At 42.1% G+C, this 17731-nt stretch overlaps 1 protein-coding gene across 4 annotated transcripts in view; it reads right to left on the bottom strand.

Annotated features, from left to right (window-relative positions):
- Positions 1–17731, bottom strand: part of TMEM182 (transmembrane protein 182) — a 416631-nt gene that overhangs the window by 293154 nt on the left and 105746 nt on the right. Inside the window, exon 5 of one of the 4 annotated variants that reach the window (XM_074011170.1) lies at positions 14265–16638. The exons of 2 other annotated variants lie outside the window; for them this stretch is intronic. In XM_074011170.1, coding sequence (XP_073867271.1) covers positions 16580–16638 — 59 coding nt within the window. In that variant the 3' untranslated portion in view covers positions 14265–16579. Of the gene's footprint in view, positions 1–14264; positions 16639–17731 lie in introns of those variants that run through there. One more of the 4 variants, XM_065526696.2, reaches the window with a different exon arrangement.

Genomic DNA, 17731 nt, shown 5'->3' with positions numbered 1-17731 from the left:
TTATTTTAATCCCTTACTGAATGACTTTGAAGAACAGAATTTCTGAAATTTAAAATCATCACTCTATTCTATTTCAATTGCATGGTTGCCTATCTTTGAGATGATGAGACCTTGTCTTATTTATTTTTTAAGTCTGATGCCTAGTAAGTTCTACTACATTGCTATTCTTTCCTCAATACTGTCTTAGCCATTCTTAGACTTTTGCATTTCACAGCAATGGTAAAATAAAACAAAGTTCCAGAAAAATCAAAGTTGAATTTTGATTAAAATTGCACTGAAAATGTAAATCAGTTGGGAAGCAATTTGCATATTTCTCAAATTGGGTCTTCTCCTTTATAAACTTGATATATCCCTTCATTCATTTAGGTCTTTTATAGTTTTCTGGGTGGAGGTTTTGGGCATCTTTTGTATGATGTACTTTTGGGTATTATATCATTATAAATGGCATCTATTTAAATTTTCTAATGATTTTGGTGGTAAGTAAAATTCAATTTATTTATAAATATTTTGTGTATTATATATGTACGTTGCTATAAATGTCTAAGTGTGACTTTAGTTGTATTTCACGAGTTTTGGTATAAATAGTAATTTCATTTTTTAAGTTTTTAATTATTTTTCTTTGCTATATGGGTTATCCAGAATTTTTATTTTCCTAAATATCTAAACATACGGCAACTTTATATTATCAATTTGTTATTGTTTTCTAGCTTAACTGCATCATGGAGAGAGATATATATTTTTATATATGTATATACATGTGTATATGTGTGTATATATGTGTATATGTGTGTATATGTGTATATACACATATATGCTGTGAAAGACCTCGAGCTAGAGGCACCTAGCTAAGATATATTTCCTGACTGTTGACTCGCCAAAAAAAGAAAGAGATAACAACTATTTGTATTGTTAGGCAGAATATTTGGGGGTAGTTACAAAACAGTAGATAACCAATATACCTAACCTAACCCAAGCCAACTGATAATGTTGCTTAATGGCCTAAATATAGAAATTTATGTAAATGGTCACATAATGGAGGTTGAGGTGGAAAACTGCTGTGCACACTTAAACTAACAATAAAACCACATATTCTGCAGTCATTGGACAGCATTTGAATCTGTAAAAAACTATCAGCCACTATCCCTTTAGCTTTTGTTTCTGTCCTATTTTGTCCTCCCTTTCTTAAGGGATTCCAATTAAACATGTATTAAAACTTCACAATATAAATTATATATCTTTTATCCCCCTTTCTAACTTTTTGTCTTTCTCTGCTTCAATCTGCATGATTTTTTGTGAGTTATCAACTAATTTATTCCTTCCCTCTTTAGCTATGTCTACTCTATTCTTAAAACCATCCACTGAGTTTTAAATTTCATTTATTATATTTTTAAGCTTTAGAATATACATCTGTCACTGACAACTCCAATATCCAGAACCCTTGGATAGACTCATTTTTTTTTCTGTTGCTTTATGTCCAGAATGTCTTATACCACCAAGTCTCAATCAGATAAATCTACCATATTTTTACTGTTTACAGTAAAATGCTAAACTTATCATATTTTTACTGTTTACAATAAAATAATGTTTATCTCATTGAGACTTACTGGTAAGTCAGTCAGTCTAGCTAGGCATGGTGGCTCACTCCTGTAATCCCAGCACCTTGGGAAGCTGAGATGGGAGAATTGCTTGAGTCCAGGATTTTGTGACCAGCCTGAAAAACAGAGTGAGACTCTGTCTCTACAAAAAAATGAAAAAAATTAGCTGGGTATGGTGGTGCATGCCTGTATTGTGAACTAATCGGGAGGCTGAGGAGGAAAGATCATGTGAGCCTGGGAAGTTGAGGCTGCAGTGAGCCATGATTGTGCCACTGTACTCCAGCTTGGGCCACCGAGAAAGATTCTGCCTCAAAAACAAAAACAAAAAAAAATAGTAAGCACATGCCTTCATAGATGTTTGATATTTGCTTTTACAGGTACCTGGATACTCTCATACTCTGGGATTCAGTCCAATTTCAGTGATTGGGGTACAATCCTCACAAAGATATCGCTCTTCATCTGTAGCTTTTAAGGGTCCCAAGCCAAAGCTAAAGTGGCTCACCAGAGCATTTCTTCTTTCAACAGCTCTTGAATGCCAGTCCATATTGTTACAGTCCCTAGAGCTTGTCCAAAGCAGTGCTCATTCTCTCCCTATTTCAGACTCTCTTTTATGAATCATCATTAGTCCTTTGTAGAAAAAGGGCCAAATGCCAATGCCAACTACTTGGACCCCTGTCCTCCCTTTAATCCCAAACCACTGTACAGATTACTAAAACATTAATAGGAGGCTCATTCAGATCACACAGAGGCAAGGGGACAGGAACTAACATTTGTGGGCAATGAGGAGATGCCATGTGTTTACTATATGATATCTCTTTTATTCATCACTTTACTTCTTAGACACTTGTTTGAATGTCTTTGCCCAAAATGCTGACAGTCATACAGACAATAAAGTCTTAGGTGGTCTCAGATGGAAATGAGGAATTTGTTGGGAACTGGAGCAAAGGTGACTCTGGTTATGGATGGAAATGAGGAACTTGTTGGGAACTGCGGCAAAGAGACTGGTGACATTTTGTCCCTGCCCTAGAGATTTGTGGAACATTGAACTTAAGACAGATGATTTAGTGTATCTGGCAGAATAAATTTCTAAGCAACAAAACATTCAAGAGATGACTTGGGTATTCAGTTTTATAAGAAAAGCAGAGCATAAAAGTTCAGAAAATTTGCAGCCGGGCAATATTATAGAAAAGAAAATCCCATATTTTGAGGAGAAATTCAAGTTGGCTGAAGAAATTTGCGTAAGTAACGAGGAGCTGAATGTGAATCGCCAAGAAAGGGGGAAAATGTCTCCAGGACATGTCAGAGACCTTTGTGGCAGCCCCTCCCATCACAGACTAGGAGACCTAAAAGGAAAAAGTGGTTTCATGGGCCGGGCCCAGGGTCCCCATGTTGTGTGCAGCCTAGGGACTTGGTGCCCTGCATCCCAGCTGTTCCAACCAAGGCTGAAAGGGGCCAACATAGATCTCAGGCCATGGCTTCAGAGGGTGCAAGCCTCAGGCCTTGGCAGCTTCCACATGGTGTTGAATCTGCCAGTGCACAGGAGTCAAGAATTGAGGTTTGGGAACCTCTGCCTAGATTTCAGAGGATGTATAGAAACACCTGGATGTCCAGGCAGAATTTTTCTGCAGGGGTGGGGCTCTCATGGAGAAACTCTGCTAGGGCAATGCAGAAGGGAATGTGGGGTTGGATCCCCCACACAGAGTCCCTACTGGGGATACATGTAGTGGAGCTGTGAGAAGCACATTAGACCCCAGAACGGTAGATCCACTGACAGTTTTCACTGTGTGCCTGGAAAAGCTGCAGACATTCAATTCAATGCCAGTCCACGAAAGCAGCCGGGAGGTGGGCTGTACCCTAAAAAGCCACAGAAGCAGAACTGTTCAAGATCATAGGACGCCACCTCTTGCATCAGCATGACCTGGATGTGAGACATGAAGTCAAAGGAGACTGTTTTGGAACTTCAAGATTTGACTGCCCTGCTGGATTCTGGACTTGCATGGGGCCTGTAGCCCCTCTGTTTTGGCCAATTTCTCCCATTTGGAAGAGGTGTATTTACCCAATGCCTGTACTCCCATTGTATCAAGAAAGTAACTAACTTGCTTTTGATTTTACAGGTTCATAGGCAGAAGCAACTTGCCTTGTCTCTGATGAGACTTTGTACTGTGGACTTCTGAGTTAATGCTGAAATGAGTTGTTAAGACTTTGGGAGACTGTTGGGATGGCATGATTGGTTTTGAAATGTAAGGACATAAGATTTGGGAGGGGTCAGGGGTGGAATGATAGGTCAGGCTGTGTCCTCACCCAAACCTCATGTTCCCATGTGTTGTGAGAAGGACCCAATGGGAAGTAATTGAATCATGTAGGCAGGTCTCTCCCATGCTGTTCTCATGATAGTGAATAAGTGTCACGAGGTCTGATTTTTTGTTTGCTGTTTAAGACAGAGTCTCACTCTTGTCACCCAGGCTGGAGTGCAATGGTGCAATCTTGGCTCACTGCAACCTGTGCCTCCAGGGTTCAAGAGATTCTCCTGCCTCAGCTACCCAAGTAGCTGGGTTTACAGGCACTTGCTACCATGCCTGGCTAATTTTTGTATTTTTAGTAGAGATGGGGTTTCACCATGTTGACCAGGCTGGTCTCGAACTCCTGACCTCAGGTGATCCACCCACCTCGGCCTATCAAATTGTGGGATTACAGGTGTGAGCCATTGTGCCCAGCCAATCTGATGGTTTTATAATGGGGAGTTGCCCTGCACAAGCTCTCTCTCTTTCCCTGTTGCCCTCCATGTAAAACATGACTTGCTCCTCCTTGCCTTCCACCATGATCATGAGGCTTCTCTAGTCACATGGAACTGTAAGTCCATGAAACCTCTTTTGTAAATTGCCCAGTCTCAGGTATGTCTTTATTAGCAGTCTGAAAACGAAGTAATACACTTGCACTCTCCAAAGAGTGGTCTGCAGACAACCTGGTTTGCTAATTGTTATCAGTTCATGAAAAGAAAGGGGCAGAAAAACAGTTGAGAGTCAGTATTTGCAAATCTTCACAGCAACTTGATGTTGCCATGACATCTGTGTATGTGAGCAGTGGACTCCTCTGTTTGAACAAGATTTAGGCTGATCTGGGTGTTGCTGAGCCAATGTACTGAGTCATGTCACATGTGGCACTGCATGCTGTTAGGCACAAGAGGACACAGTGGGACAGGGATCTATGAACCAGTGGCAATTTTAAAACCATGTTTTTCACAGCAAATAATTTGAGAAGCACTGATCATTTACCAGGGTCAATTTATATGCTACTCTGGGTGGGGGCTCTTGTTTTCCTTTCTGGAAAAAGCTACCCTCCCAGAGGCTGGTGCTTTGTAGAATCTTGCTGCCAAGTATATAGACCTAGGAGCCCATGCACATGACAACTGCCCTCTGGCAAGATTATTTCTATGGAGCTTGTCTTCTCCAGTGGCTAACTGGAGAGGAAGGAGACACAATCCAGAGTAGAGGGAACATCTGAGAGAGGTGGGAGGTAAATTCTTTTTTCTTTCTCTCTCCATGTTAGCTCCACAGCACCATAACACCCTCAGATCTGTTTGCCCTCCTTCTGGACTTCATGTTCCTTTTCCCTCACACTAGCTTCCCAGCGCTTGCATACTCCAATAAAGCATTCACATATAAACTTTTGCCTCACGTTCTGTTTCTAGAGAACCTGAGCCAAGACATACACTACGTAAAATGAACCTATGAATGACTATTCTAATGCTTTCGACCGGTGCTTCTCAAAGTGTGACCACCAGACCAGTAGTATCCGCATCATTCACAAATTGTTTAAAATGCAATTCTTGGGTCCTACCCAGAACTATTAAATCAGAGACTCTTGGTGTGAGCCCCATAAATCTGTGTTTTAACAAGTTCCAGATGATTCTGTTGTACGTTTGAGAACTACTGCTTTACACTGACAATGAGAACCGGAAAACGTTCCTTCTTCTTAAGGTGTATCAATCTGCTAAATCTTAGCTCAAGACTGGACCATTTTGTAGGCAAAATCCATTATGCTAACTTGACAGTATTATAATAGCATATATCTAGTAGCAAAATGTAACATTTTTGTCTTAGTATGAGATCAACTGAAAAAAGAATGTTGCATAGCACATTTGTCATAACTTCTATCTTTTTAAACCAAACTTTCTTTGATATATTTTTTCATAACTTAGACCCACATGGAGGAAACTTAACCCTCTAAACCACTATCCCTGTCTTTTTAGAATGGAAGCATCATTCTGTTGAGTACTTCATTTGTTTTCCTCTCATTGCCTCCCTCCTGTTTGATCTATGCTCCAAAATTGCTATCTAAAGTAATAACTACTTTGTCTCAAATAAAGCATATTAAAAGGAATGTTTAGGCTTTCGTGACATACCCGGAGATCTATAGAACTCCCCATGGCTGTGAACATCAATGTTTGGAACCAGTACTCTGATCTACAACACAGACTGCCAGTTAAAATCACCTGGGGAATTTTAAAAACATACTCATACATTTGGTCCAACCCAAAGAAACTGATATAGTTGGTCTGCGTGTGAGACCCAGGTACTTAACATCTATTTCAGAAGCCTCAGAGGAGTATTCTAATATGTAGCCAGGGTTGCAAACCACTTTGAGTCCAACTGTAGCTTGTAGGGTGCTTAATTTTTGCTCCTTGACCTCATAAGCCCTGGGATAAACATACTGACTATTTCAGGTGTTTCTGCCTTTCCAAGACAACCTAAAAGGAAAGCCACCACTACTGCCACCTCCCAACAGTCATGAAGACTTCTAGCAAAATCACATTCTGGAAGTTGAAGCCAAAAGACAAACCAGAGTCCTTGTAAAATTACTCTCAAACTGAACCTTCAAAGGATATAGACATCTGGGTTTTGTTAACAAATAGTTTGTAACCTTCCTATGGAATTTTTATTGTCTTAGTCCTGCTCAAAGTTGCAGTCAGAGAAAACTTCCTCTCCAATAATCCCAGCTCAATGACTGCAGCCTGCCGCTCTCCAAGGGCAGATGGCAAGATAGGAAAGGTGTGCACACTGACACAGAAGGTGAGCTCTGACTCCATGCAGCTCCTTGGTGCAGTCTCAGGGGGCCGGGCCAGCTCTGGAGGAGCACTGTCAAGACACAGGTACTCCTGAGTCAACACCCAAGATTCCGCACACCAGCTTTTAGCCTTATCCTGTAGGGTGGCTTGTACTGAAATGTTTGTGTTTGATTCTCACTTTCTATTCCCTTAGCGAAAATCCCATTATCTCTAACAGCTGTGTGTCAAGAAAAAACATGAATTTTGTGTAACAAAAAAAGAATCCCATACTTGTTTCTCCAGATAGCCTTGGGCAAAACCATTTAATCTCACTTTCTTTATTTATACTATAAAGACTTTGTGCAGAAAGGGGATAGGTACTTTAAGGTGGGAAACTTTTGAAAGAATGAATTAATCTCTATAAAACAGAAGGGAAGTTTATAATTATTATTATTTTTTAACAGCCTGGACCAAAAAAAAAAAAAAATAGAACAAACGTGCCACTAAAATAGTATTTGACCATTTCCAGATAAATTCATAAAGGGGAAGAAAACCAAAAAGGTGACACACACTGCTTGTGTAAGCTTGGAAATTGATTTCCAAAGCATCAGCGCTCACTACAAAAGAACTTCACAGTTTAATTAGGATGGCTCAAATCCAGAGTCTATATTTAGGATAAGCTGGAAATTACAGTGCAGAAATGAGAATCATCTAACAAGAGCCTAAATGGATAGCGGGGGTGTCTATGGGAGAATCACCATAGCATTTCTCAGCCAACCATAAAATTTCTTAACTTTGTGTTTCTCTGGACACACACTAAATAATCTCTAATGATTTTACCTGTTCAGCTGGGGAATGTGTGTTTTAAATTTGCCTTCATACATGTTACCCACATTCTCAATACCTGTATGATCTGCTTAATTGCAGATGAATTTGGCATTTAACTCACAACATATCAAGAGAATCTCATTAAAATTCTGAATGTATATAAACATATTTTATACCATTAATATTTTGGCTTCTTATTTTTAAGTGGTTGGCAAAGGACTCATGGCACTATATCATTAATTTCTTAAATATTCCTGTTTTCTTCTCATCATTGATATATCATCAAATAAATTAGTTCATACCCAAAATGTGACAGAAAGAACCATATGATTGATTTTTTTTTAAATTTTTACTTCTGGAAATGTTTAAGATGATTTTGTACAAAATATATTGGCTTACAGTCTAATAATTTATTAGAGGAATACATGATTATTCATGACCACAATTATGGCTTCTGGAATGTTGAATGAGGGTGTTTATCTTCTTCCTCTTTTTCTTCTTTACAGTGACCTGGCTCTGAATTTAAATATGCTTGTCAGTAATTTCCCTAAAAGCCGTTTAAATGGCTTAAATAATATACTCAAAATTGTTAAGAAAATAAATCGTTTTAGCAAACTGACCTCATCAGCAAAGCTGCTCTAATGCACAATGACTATACAGGCAGAAAGACACAGAGACAAATTGAATCGCAAGAGGAGAGTTTGAAATTCATTTAAATTAAAGTTACTTGTTTTGGCTGAAGGTTTAATTTTAAATTACAAGGAAGGAAATATTCCAGGTAAAATAGCTCTGACTTAATTTTAACTAAAAAATTTCAGATACCTAGCTTAGAGTTTCAGTGTACACTAGTCACCTACTAGTGCATTCATTTATCCTCATTAATTTTGCAAAAGTACATACGTGGCCCTACTCCATCATTCCAAGGCCAGGCCTCTCATTCAGTGTGATGACTCAAATTTTAAAATGGCAAGAAATTCGCCGAATTCCAGCTCTGAAGACCCAATCTAATTAAGTTGAGTTTCCTTGCTTTTATGTTAATGCTAATTGAACGACACCTATATGACAGGTACAGCAATTCACTCCTTTAGTCCTTATTACTTAGTGATTGTTGTTGGCATTCTACAAATGAATAAACTGAGGTTAAGTATGATTTAGTAATTTGGTGCCACAGCCTTAATGTAGACTACACTTCCAAGCAAACATTGTCCCCGTGCTATGCCGGTCACTGTTTTGATCTCCAAGGAAGCAGTGTTGGAAAGATGCAGATGACTGTTCCAAGAGTTGCCTGACATTTGGATGAAAAAGTGAGCACTGAAACTGTCTGAGATTGAAGGTCAAAGTAACAGAGTCGGTGGTTATCTTTTGTGGGGAAGCAGGAAAGGGGGTCGTGGCTGAAATAACAACTCGGGCTGCCATCAATTTCTATCGAATTGGCTGCTGTCTGGAACATTCCACAAATCTTACTGCTTATTTTAGCTCAAATGGAAAACCCTCAGTTTTTAATCCTCAAAAAACAGTCTTGGCCGGGCGCGGTGGCTCAAGCCTGTAATCCCAGCACTTTGGGAGGCCGAGACGGGCGGATCACGAGGTCAGGAGATCGAGACCATCCTGGCTAACACGGTGAAACCCCGTCTCTACTAAAAATACAAAAAGAAATTAGCCGGGCGAGGTGGCGGCGCCTGTAGTCCCAGCTACTCGGGAGGCTGAGGCAGGAGAATGGCGTGGACCCGGGAGGCGGAGCTTGCAGTGAGCTGAGATCCGGCCACTGCACTCCAGCCTGGGCGGCAGAGCGAGACTCCGTCTCAAAAAAAAAATGAAAAATAAAAAATAAAAAAAAAACCAATCTTATACTTTTGAACCAATGAATCCGAAGCAGAGCCGGTGATTTCTGCAGCAAGGCAGGCAAAGCCGCCAGTCGCAGCCACTCCAGGTCCCCAGGGAGCCGCGCCCTGGCAGGCAGAGCGGCCCGCAGGCTGGAAGCTGGTCCTTCCGCATGCGCAGGCGCTGGTGTGGCCGGCAGGCACCGGGAAAACAGAGAACCCAGGGCAGGGGCAAGGTCCCTGGCATTGAGGAGACTCACCCAAGGAAATGTTGTGCCTAACACTGCCACCAGCTGGTCTTTCCTGGGAGAGGTTTATTAAAATAAAAAAAAGAAAAACTTCCAAGGAAGTTTTCCTGCTGATGATAAGAATCTAATGAAGTCTCAGATGAATCATAAGTCTGCACTCTAAATGACTCTGGAGGATCCCACCAGCCAAATTCAGAATGTACCAATCTTCAGGACATAACCTGCTGATTTAAGCAAACTGATGTCGGGAAAGAAAAAAGAATGAAAGGGAGGTAGTAAGTAGAAAAGCAGGCAGGAGAGGGTCACTATTTATTTTGAGACTACCGAAGAGATCAGTGAAATGCACTCAATGTATGGATCTTTTATGGGTCTTGATTCAAACAAACCATGATTAAAAGTTACCTTCGAGCCAAGGTTGGACAATTGGATAAGGCCTGAGTAATCAGATGACATTAAGAAATTATTGTTAATTTTGCCAATAATGGTATCAAGATTAACTTTTACAATGGGGGAAGGGTTTTACCTATGAGAGAGAGTATCCATTGGTGAAATAATGTAGTATCAGGGATTTGCTTTAAAGTGTCCCAGAAAACAGTGGGGCCGGGAATAAACGAAAGGAGACTGGAAGAATGTTGATAACCTGTTGAATCTGGAGGATGAGCACATTGTGGGGAGGGGGGGTGTTCTTTTCTTGTTCTTTAGGCTTAAATACAGTAATTGAAAATATCTACAATAAAGTTTCTTTGCTAAGTTGCAGGGGAAATTATTGATGACTCTAAGTTAAGTAAAATACTACATAGGTTGGTGCAAAAGTAATTGCAGTTTTTGTCGTTACTTTCAATAGCAAAACCTGCAATTCCTTTTGCACTAACCTAATATATAAAAATAATGTTTTTTAAAAATCTATCTTGTGGCAAAGTTTCATGAGAATATCACCTTTCTCTTCACACACAGAGACACACATATTTACCATATTAGTTGTTATCCATGTCATGTGTGTTGCTGTAAATAACTGAGCATCAAATCCTACCAAAAAAGTTGTCTTTCGAAGTAGTAACAACTTTATTAACCAAAGCATTCACAATTCGACTTCCTAAGTCTAGCGATATTAGAAATCCATTTTCTCTTCTCTGATTTAAAGGCTTTTGCTCAGTGAAACACTTTATACTCTCTAATTTATATATTTCCCTCTTCATTCATTTCTATGACAGGGAAAGATAGAAAACCAGTACATGAGATGTCTACTTCTCTCTTTTTAAAGGTCAGTCCTTGGACACATTAAATATATTTCTCTAGTACTTGAAGGATAACATCATTACTGTTGATAGTGATACAACATAGTATCTGCATTATGAAAGTCAAGTTGATATTCTGTATCTAAATTCCAAAAGAGTAGCACTCACACAATAAAACATTGTTTTACATGCCCAGGAAATGAAGAAAATCAGAGCATTCTCGTAAAATTGGGCACCAATCTGCTTTGATTTTCTGGCTTGAATTTCAAGGGTGACAACTCTGACCATAATGTAAACATTCATTTACAAAAACTTTGTGTCATTTTCTCCAAAGATTTGTATTAGTTTTTGATGTTCTTTTTTTTCTTTTTCTTTTTTTTTTGCTTGGGGGTGGATGGGGTGGAACGTAAATAAACATACCAAATATGTTCAGGGCAGTGGTAAACCTCCTTGTTAACCATGCATTTTGTTTCTGAATCGAGATCACTTCAGGTGATTAAAAGGTGCTGAAAAATCATCGGATACTTTTCAATTTTCCCCTGATTACCATTTCTCTTACCCAAAAGAGGAGAGCTGGTTTTGCTTCACGGATTTCAGGGAAGTCCTCACCTCTGATCATACACTCAGGCAGAGAGACTTGCACTGGCCTCTCATTACATTACTAACTTGGTTACCAGAGTCATTTTTCTCTCAGTTTTCCCCATTTTAAAATAGGCATGAATCATACCAAGGTTGTGAGGATCCAGGTGACTCCATTCCCTCAAAGTGCCCAGAGAAAAGTAAGCCTGTGAGAGTAGCAAAGCCCAGCCAACAGGCAGGGCCCACCCAGCTCTCACCCTACTGCCTGCCTTCACACTTACACCCCAGATGGGACCAGTCTCTGCCCAGGGGGAAGAAACGCAGGCAAGATTATGACTTCCTCCCTGCCCATGCCTTTCTCATTCAGGACTTCAGCATCTTCTAGTCCCTCTCCCTAGAAACCACGCCCTCAATGCAGTTGGCCAGCTCCTGCTTATTCTTCGGGTCTCAGCTTCACTGTGAGCTGCTCGGTAACCCTACTTCTAAGAAGGTGAAGTGCCCCAAAAATCTCCTTACAATTCCTGGGTTTTCAATATGTATTGTTGAACAAAAGTAGTTGTTGAATAACTAAACACCACTCTCACTGGATGGTGAGTGCCAGTAGGGCAGGGGTGCCTGTCATTTCCACTGCTATGCCCCATGTGCTTGGCACATAGGAGGTCCTGACTAAATACATGTGACAGGAGCTTGCACTCTATAGAGAACATACACAGCTTTACAGAAAGCGATAGGAGGGACAGCCAACCTGCCCCATGGGAAGGTACTGGGAGGGGGTCAGGTGTCACAGGAGGCTTCCAGGAGGAAGTGCCTTTCTCCAAATGGGCAGGCAATTGTAGACACACGGAGAGATGCAAAAAGGTAAGGGCAATCATCACTGCAATTTATTGATCGCTTACAACGTGCCCAGCACTATTGTAAACAGTGGAGTGAACATGTATCATTTTTTCTAATCCTTACGGTAGCCCCGAAGAATTAGGAACTGTAATAATACCCACTGTCCAGGTGAAAAAACTGGGATAGAGGAAAATTAAATGGATATCCAATGTCTGGTGCTAGTGAGCAATGGAGTTATTATTTATTTATTTATTTATTTATCTATTTTGAGATGGAGTCTTGCTCTGTTGCCCAGGCTGGAGTGCAGTGGCATGATCCTGGCTCACTGCAACCTCCGCCTCCCAGGTTCAAATGATTCTCCTGCCTCCGCCTCCCGAGTAGCTGCGATTACAGGCACATGCTAACACGTCCGGCTAATTTTTGTATTTTTAGTAGAAATGGGGTTTCACCAGGTTGGCCAGGCTGGTCTTGAACTCCTCACCTCAGGTGATCTGCCCATCTCAGCCTCCCAAAGTGCCGGGATTACAGGCCTGAGCCACCGCGCCTGGCCAATGGAGCCATTTAGAAACATACATGGGCTCTCTGCGGACTGTTCTAATCACTAGGCTGTGCTGCTTACAAAACCCCCAGAACACTGCATACATCCCAGCTCCGTCTACAGCTGCAGGGACACCCACAAAACACCCACACCTAGAGAGATAAAGAGAGACACGCAGACAAAGGATTTTTCTTCTAACCTCTAATGCAAGCACCTGCTTTTCTGGCATTTCTTTTAGCCTGTAGAACAGGTCTACATGTTAATAGGTGGTCCAAAATGGTTGCTGATTGATCAAGTAGAAGGCTCTTACCTAACCTCCTGCTAAGCATATAGTTTACCTGTGTATATATATATCCTGAAATATAGCTGCAATGAGCAGTTGATAAGCAAGAGCATTTACAGGAGTGCTCATTATTCTTATATGAGAATAGGAGTGATGTGGCTTTCGACAAGTTATTTAACTTCTCTGTACCTCAGTTTCTGCCTCTTTACAGTGGGATTAATAGAAGTAGCTGCCTCATGCTGTTGCTGTGAGGGTTAAGTGAGAAAATCCATTAAATACGTGCAACACTGCCCAGGCCTCATCCGGCTCATGTGCCCTGGTACACTAATACTTCCGCGCTAGTGCTAGTATGCTGGTAGCTCCCGATGACCCGGCCTGTTGCCTGGAAGGGGAGAACAGAAACAATAATGGAAGGCAGCCTCTGGCCTTCCCAGGGGCAGTCTTTGAAGAGCACATTCAAAGCCTCATTTCCTTGCTCCCAGTACATGGGCTTTCCTTGCACCTGTGGCTCCAGCCATTGCTGATTTTCTCCTCAAGAAGGAAACGCTGTTTTCCACCAGGTGAGCAGAGCAGTTATAGCCAGGCGTAACCCAGGAGTCTCAGAAAAAAAGAAACAAGGACACTCACAACAGCAGCGTGAAGAATGGAATGGTTAGGGTAGACATCCCTTTAACCTCAGTGACTGGGCAGGGAGCCAGTGCAGAAGAGGTGGGGAACCCCTACTTCCTATTGCCTCCTGACCCCCCAGAAACCTTTGGCCCTGCAAGGCCAGCAAAGAGATCCTCAGTCTGAGATGTCAGCAGAGGGCAAAACAGGCCCAGGCAGAAGACAGCCAGCCGAGAGGAAGAAAACACATTTAGCCCAAGGCACTGGCCCTGCTCCAGCCTGGAGTGACCATCCCACCTCCCAGTCAGGAGGGACTGCCGAGCAAATCAGTCCTCCCGCCTGGATGCAATTAGCTATCAACAGGCTCTGGGAATCTGCGGGCAAATGTGCCCATATTGCAACCTTAGTTCTTTCCCAAAGCCAAAAATTTTTTTTAAAACCTTATGCAGGGGCAGAAATATCTGAGACAAGGTGGCCTCTGCTGACCACCAGGTCACCATGGAGGTTCCTGGTCATAAACTGCTATCCATTAATCACCCTGACAGGGGTAATTACAAAGCGGACATTCTACAAACGGAATGTTGCATTTCCATGCTACATGGGAACTGACAAGGGAATGGGTAATTGGAAACATTTTTGGAAAAACAAATACTAGAATCCCAAATTGCCTTTAATTAGAAATATAAGCAGGTATGCATTTCATCCATTCATTCAATCAATATTTATAAGGCATGGGTATAGTAGGAGAGAAACTTTTAAACAATAAGGATTTAGAAAGAGGAGCAGTACGGACACATTTAGGCATTAAGCATTTACGAGAAAAACATGAAAAAACAAATGTCAATCTTGGTCTGTGCTTCCAAGTGACTTGCAACTAAATGGGAAAATGAGTTATCTACAAGCGTAGAGGTAAAGAGCAATATAAACCCACTGGAATGCAGGTCCAGTGACTGGTCCATCCCAGCCGTGGCATAAGGGCTTGAAGGGGTGAGATATCATTGATGGCTAAAGAAGTTTCATGCAGAGGCTGGGACAATAAGGACTTTAAGAAGCTTGGGTAACAGAGAGAAGAAATTCCATCTAGAAAAGAGTGAAATTTATTAGGAGAGTCACCTGGTTTTAGAGAAGAAATTATGACCGAGAATTATGGAGGATAACATGAATTAGGTAGATTGGAACTGTATCATGAGCAGACGAAATCCCCAACAGTGTGTCAGATTATGCTCTGTCATTTTCTGGTAAGAGGGACTGACTCTAAGTGACTTGGATAAAAAGGGAGAAAAACAGACAACTTAGTGGAGGTGTCATGGTATCTCCTGACAGGGTGGACCTGAGCAGCCAAGACTCAGGACACACAAACCCTGCCACACATTGGGGAGCCATGGCAACAGGAGACCTTAGCACAGGACCTGCCATTCATGTTCATGTGACTACGTGTCCGTGACATCTGATCTCAGGGTCTCTCCATTTTCTGTAAAGAGTATCTGTTTGTATACATTGTATCAAAAGCCTGGCCTCTGTGTCAACAGCTATGGCCAAGGGACGGTGCCAGGGGCCCCTCCATGGATGTCAGGACCATCCCTGGAAGGGGCAATGGCTGTGATCCAGGCAACCACCTAAAGGGAGCTACTGTTGGGTCTATGACGGGCCAGGCACTTGGTTATATGATGAGCAAGGTGCACACTGTCCCTTCCTTCACGGCACCGAGAATGGAGTGACATCATCTCACTCTGAAGTTAAGTCCATCCTCCAGGAAGTGGGAAATTGCAAAGATGTGCAGCAAGGAAGGAACAAAATTAAAAGGTGGCTTCGAGAGGAGCTTTCTGAGAGTGACATGCCCTTTGGTTTGGAAGGTCAATCTAACCTGAGGTCAGAGAAGTATGTGACAGGGGTTCCCAACAAAATCCCAAGCATATGGTAGTGCCATGCCATCCTGGGCCCCTCTACAATTCTGACCCTGTGGATCTAGGTGGAGCCCTGGAATTGAGATCTGGGGAAAGCTCCCCAGAAGCCAATGAGGTAGGAAACTGAACTAGTAATCCTGACAAGGAGCTATGTGGGGGCAGCAGACAGACACAGGAGGCAGGGCAACACTGGAAACAGTACTGCGAGTTCAAGGATCTGTTTAGATAGGGAAGACAGTGATGAAGGAGAAATTGAGGTGATCCCCGCAATTCAAGGTTCAGGAAAAGGGGACAGCACCATCAACTGGAATAAATAATGCAGAGAGGGAGGTAGGAGCATAGAGATAATAATTCTGCATCTGAGTTCTAGCAGGACATGTGAGCGGAGACTGAGAGTAATCATTGCAGGGGGGCAGCGGGAGAAGGGAGTACAAGACTTAGCCCAAAGGAGACAAGTGAATTATCCTCATAGAGGTTATACTTTATATATGGGTAATACTATAAGAACAGAACTTATTCAAAATGAAATTAAAATATTAGAACGATCATGAAATCTAAACAGGATTTTGGTGATACATCTGGATTCAGCTGTAACTAACCATACTAGATACTTGCCTGAATACATTTCATTTAACCTTCGCAATTACCCTGTCATGGAACGGAGTCTCAGAGCTCTAAATTATGTAAATTGTCCAAAGTAACATATACATAGGGATGTCAAAGCAAGAATCTGAATCCGGATTTTTAGATTCTGCATCCTTTCCATGTCATCAAGTCACCCACCACAATTAAAAAGCAAACAAAACTACCTGTCCAAACAGTCAGAAAACAGGACAAAAATGGATATAGCTATGGCAATAGCTATCTTTTTAACGTCCATATGGATAATTGTTCTGCTTTAGCTCCCATTTTAAAACTTGGAAGATCTGGTGAACTTAGTTCAAAGATAACAGACACCGCACGCTCACAGCGTTGGACTCAGCGGCGGAGGGAGTTTTTAAAGCTGCTGTGTATCATTGCTGCGGAGCCTGTGTGCAATTTTGGTTCAAGATCCTCTACTGGGTTTCAGCTTGCTAAAGCACAGTTCTTTTCTTCTCGCTGTTTGAATGACTCCACAGTGACACCTGCTGGGAAGAAAGAACTGCTCAGGTCCGGGTCCTCTGCAGGAGACTCACAGGGCCATGCTGAGGGTCTGCAGGACCATAGATCATTGGCTGTCCCCTGTGCTTCTGCAGGGGACGCTTCTGCACGGTTGGTGTATCACATGGAGACTGGAGATCTGCCACGCGATGAATACCCAGACCCTGGTGCCCTTCAGAGCTGGGCCGGAGTCCCAGCCTGGCCCCAGATCAGAAGAGCTCCGTGGGACTGTCACGTGCAGGGGACACAGACATCACCTCAGTTGCCCTGTTTCCACTCCAGCTCCCCATCCGCCCCCCCACCCCCTGCAGCTGTTAGTTCCTCCACCCCAGGCCACTCTTGTTGCCACTATTTGTTTCCCCATGGATCTCTGTGATCCTGCACTTAGTAACAAAGTAACATTGAAAAAACAGGTCCCCTGGCATCACTGAGAAGAAGACGACTTCCGCGGAAAGTGCCAAAATGTTTTAGAAATAAACGGCAGACAACAGAGTCGTTGCATATTTCACTAGGCAGGATAGTAATTTATGTAATGTATTTTTAACTGTGAGAAGTGATGGGGGAAACCACTTAAATATAATGTGAATTGAAGATTTGTCAGTTATGTAGTTCATGCAGTGGCAGATCTAGAAAACGTTATAAAAACTGAAGGATTACCAACAGAGAATGCCTAAAATCAGAACTCTTATTCGAGTTCTAACTCCCCCTATCTCAGGGAATTCTCTGCTTTCTGGGAATATTTTGCTTTCTGTGAAAAGAGCTGGAGTTATACATTGTCTGTCAAATGTTCTTTTTTAATCGGCCTTCCTCATTTTTGTTTTACTTCCTTGGCTCTTTATTGCAGCCTCTATATGGGCCTGATGCTAACTCACGCTCCCTCCACCCGCTATGCCTCAGGATCCCTTACCTGACCCACCAACGCGGGTGTTTACATTGGTTCCTGCCCCCTTTTAGGTGGAGGGGCCCTTTGGAGAACAATGGTGCATTCACTAAGTCTAGATTCCTCTGTAGAAGAGTTATATGGGAAGACGTAGTCTACTTTTTTCCTGGAATATGTGCTGCAGCTACCCAGGTTAC

The sequence above is a fragment of the Macaca fascicularis genome, chromosome 13 (genome assembly GCF_037993035.2).
Source record: "Macaca fascicularis isolate 582-1 chromosome 13, T2T-MFA8v1.1".
In the NCBI taxonomy this organism is placed as follows: Eukaryota; Metazoa; Chordata; class Mammalia; order Primates; family Cercopithecidae; genus Macaca; species Macaca fascicularis.
Note: the sequence above shows the minus strand (reverse complement) of the source record. Positions and strands in the feature narration are given on the sequence as shown.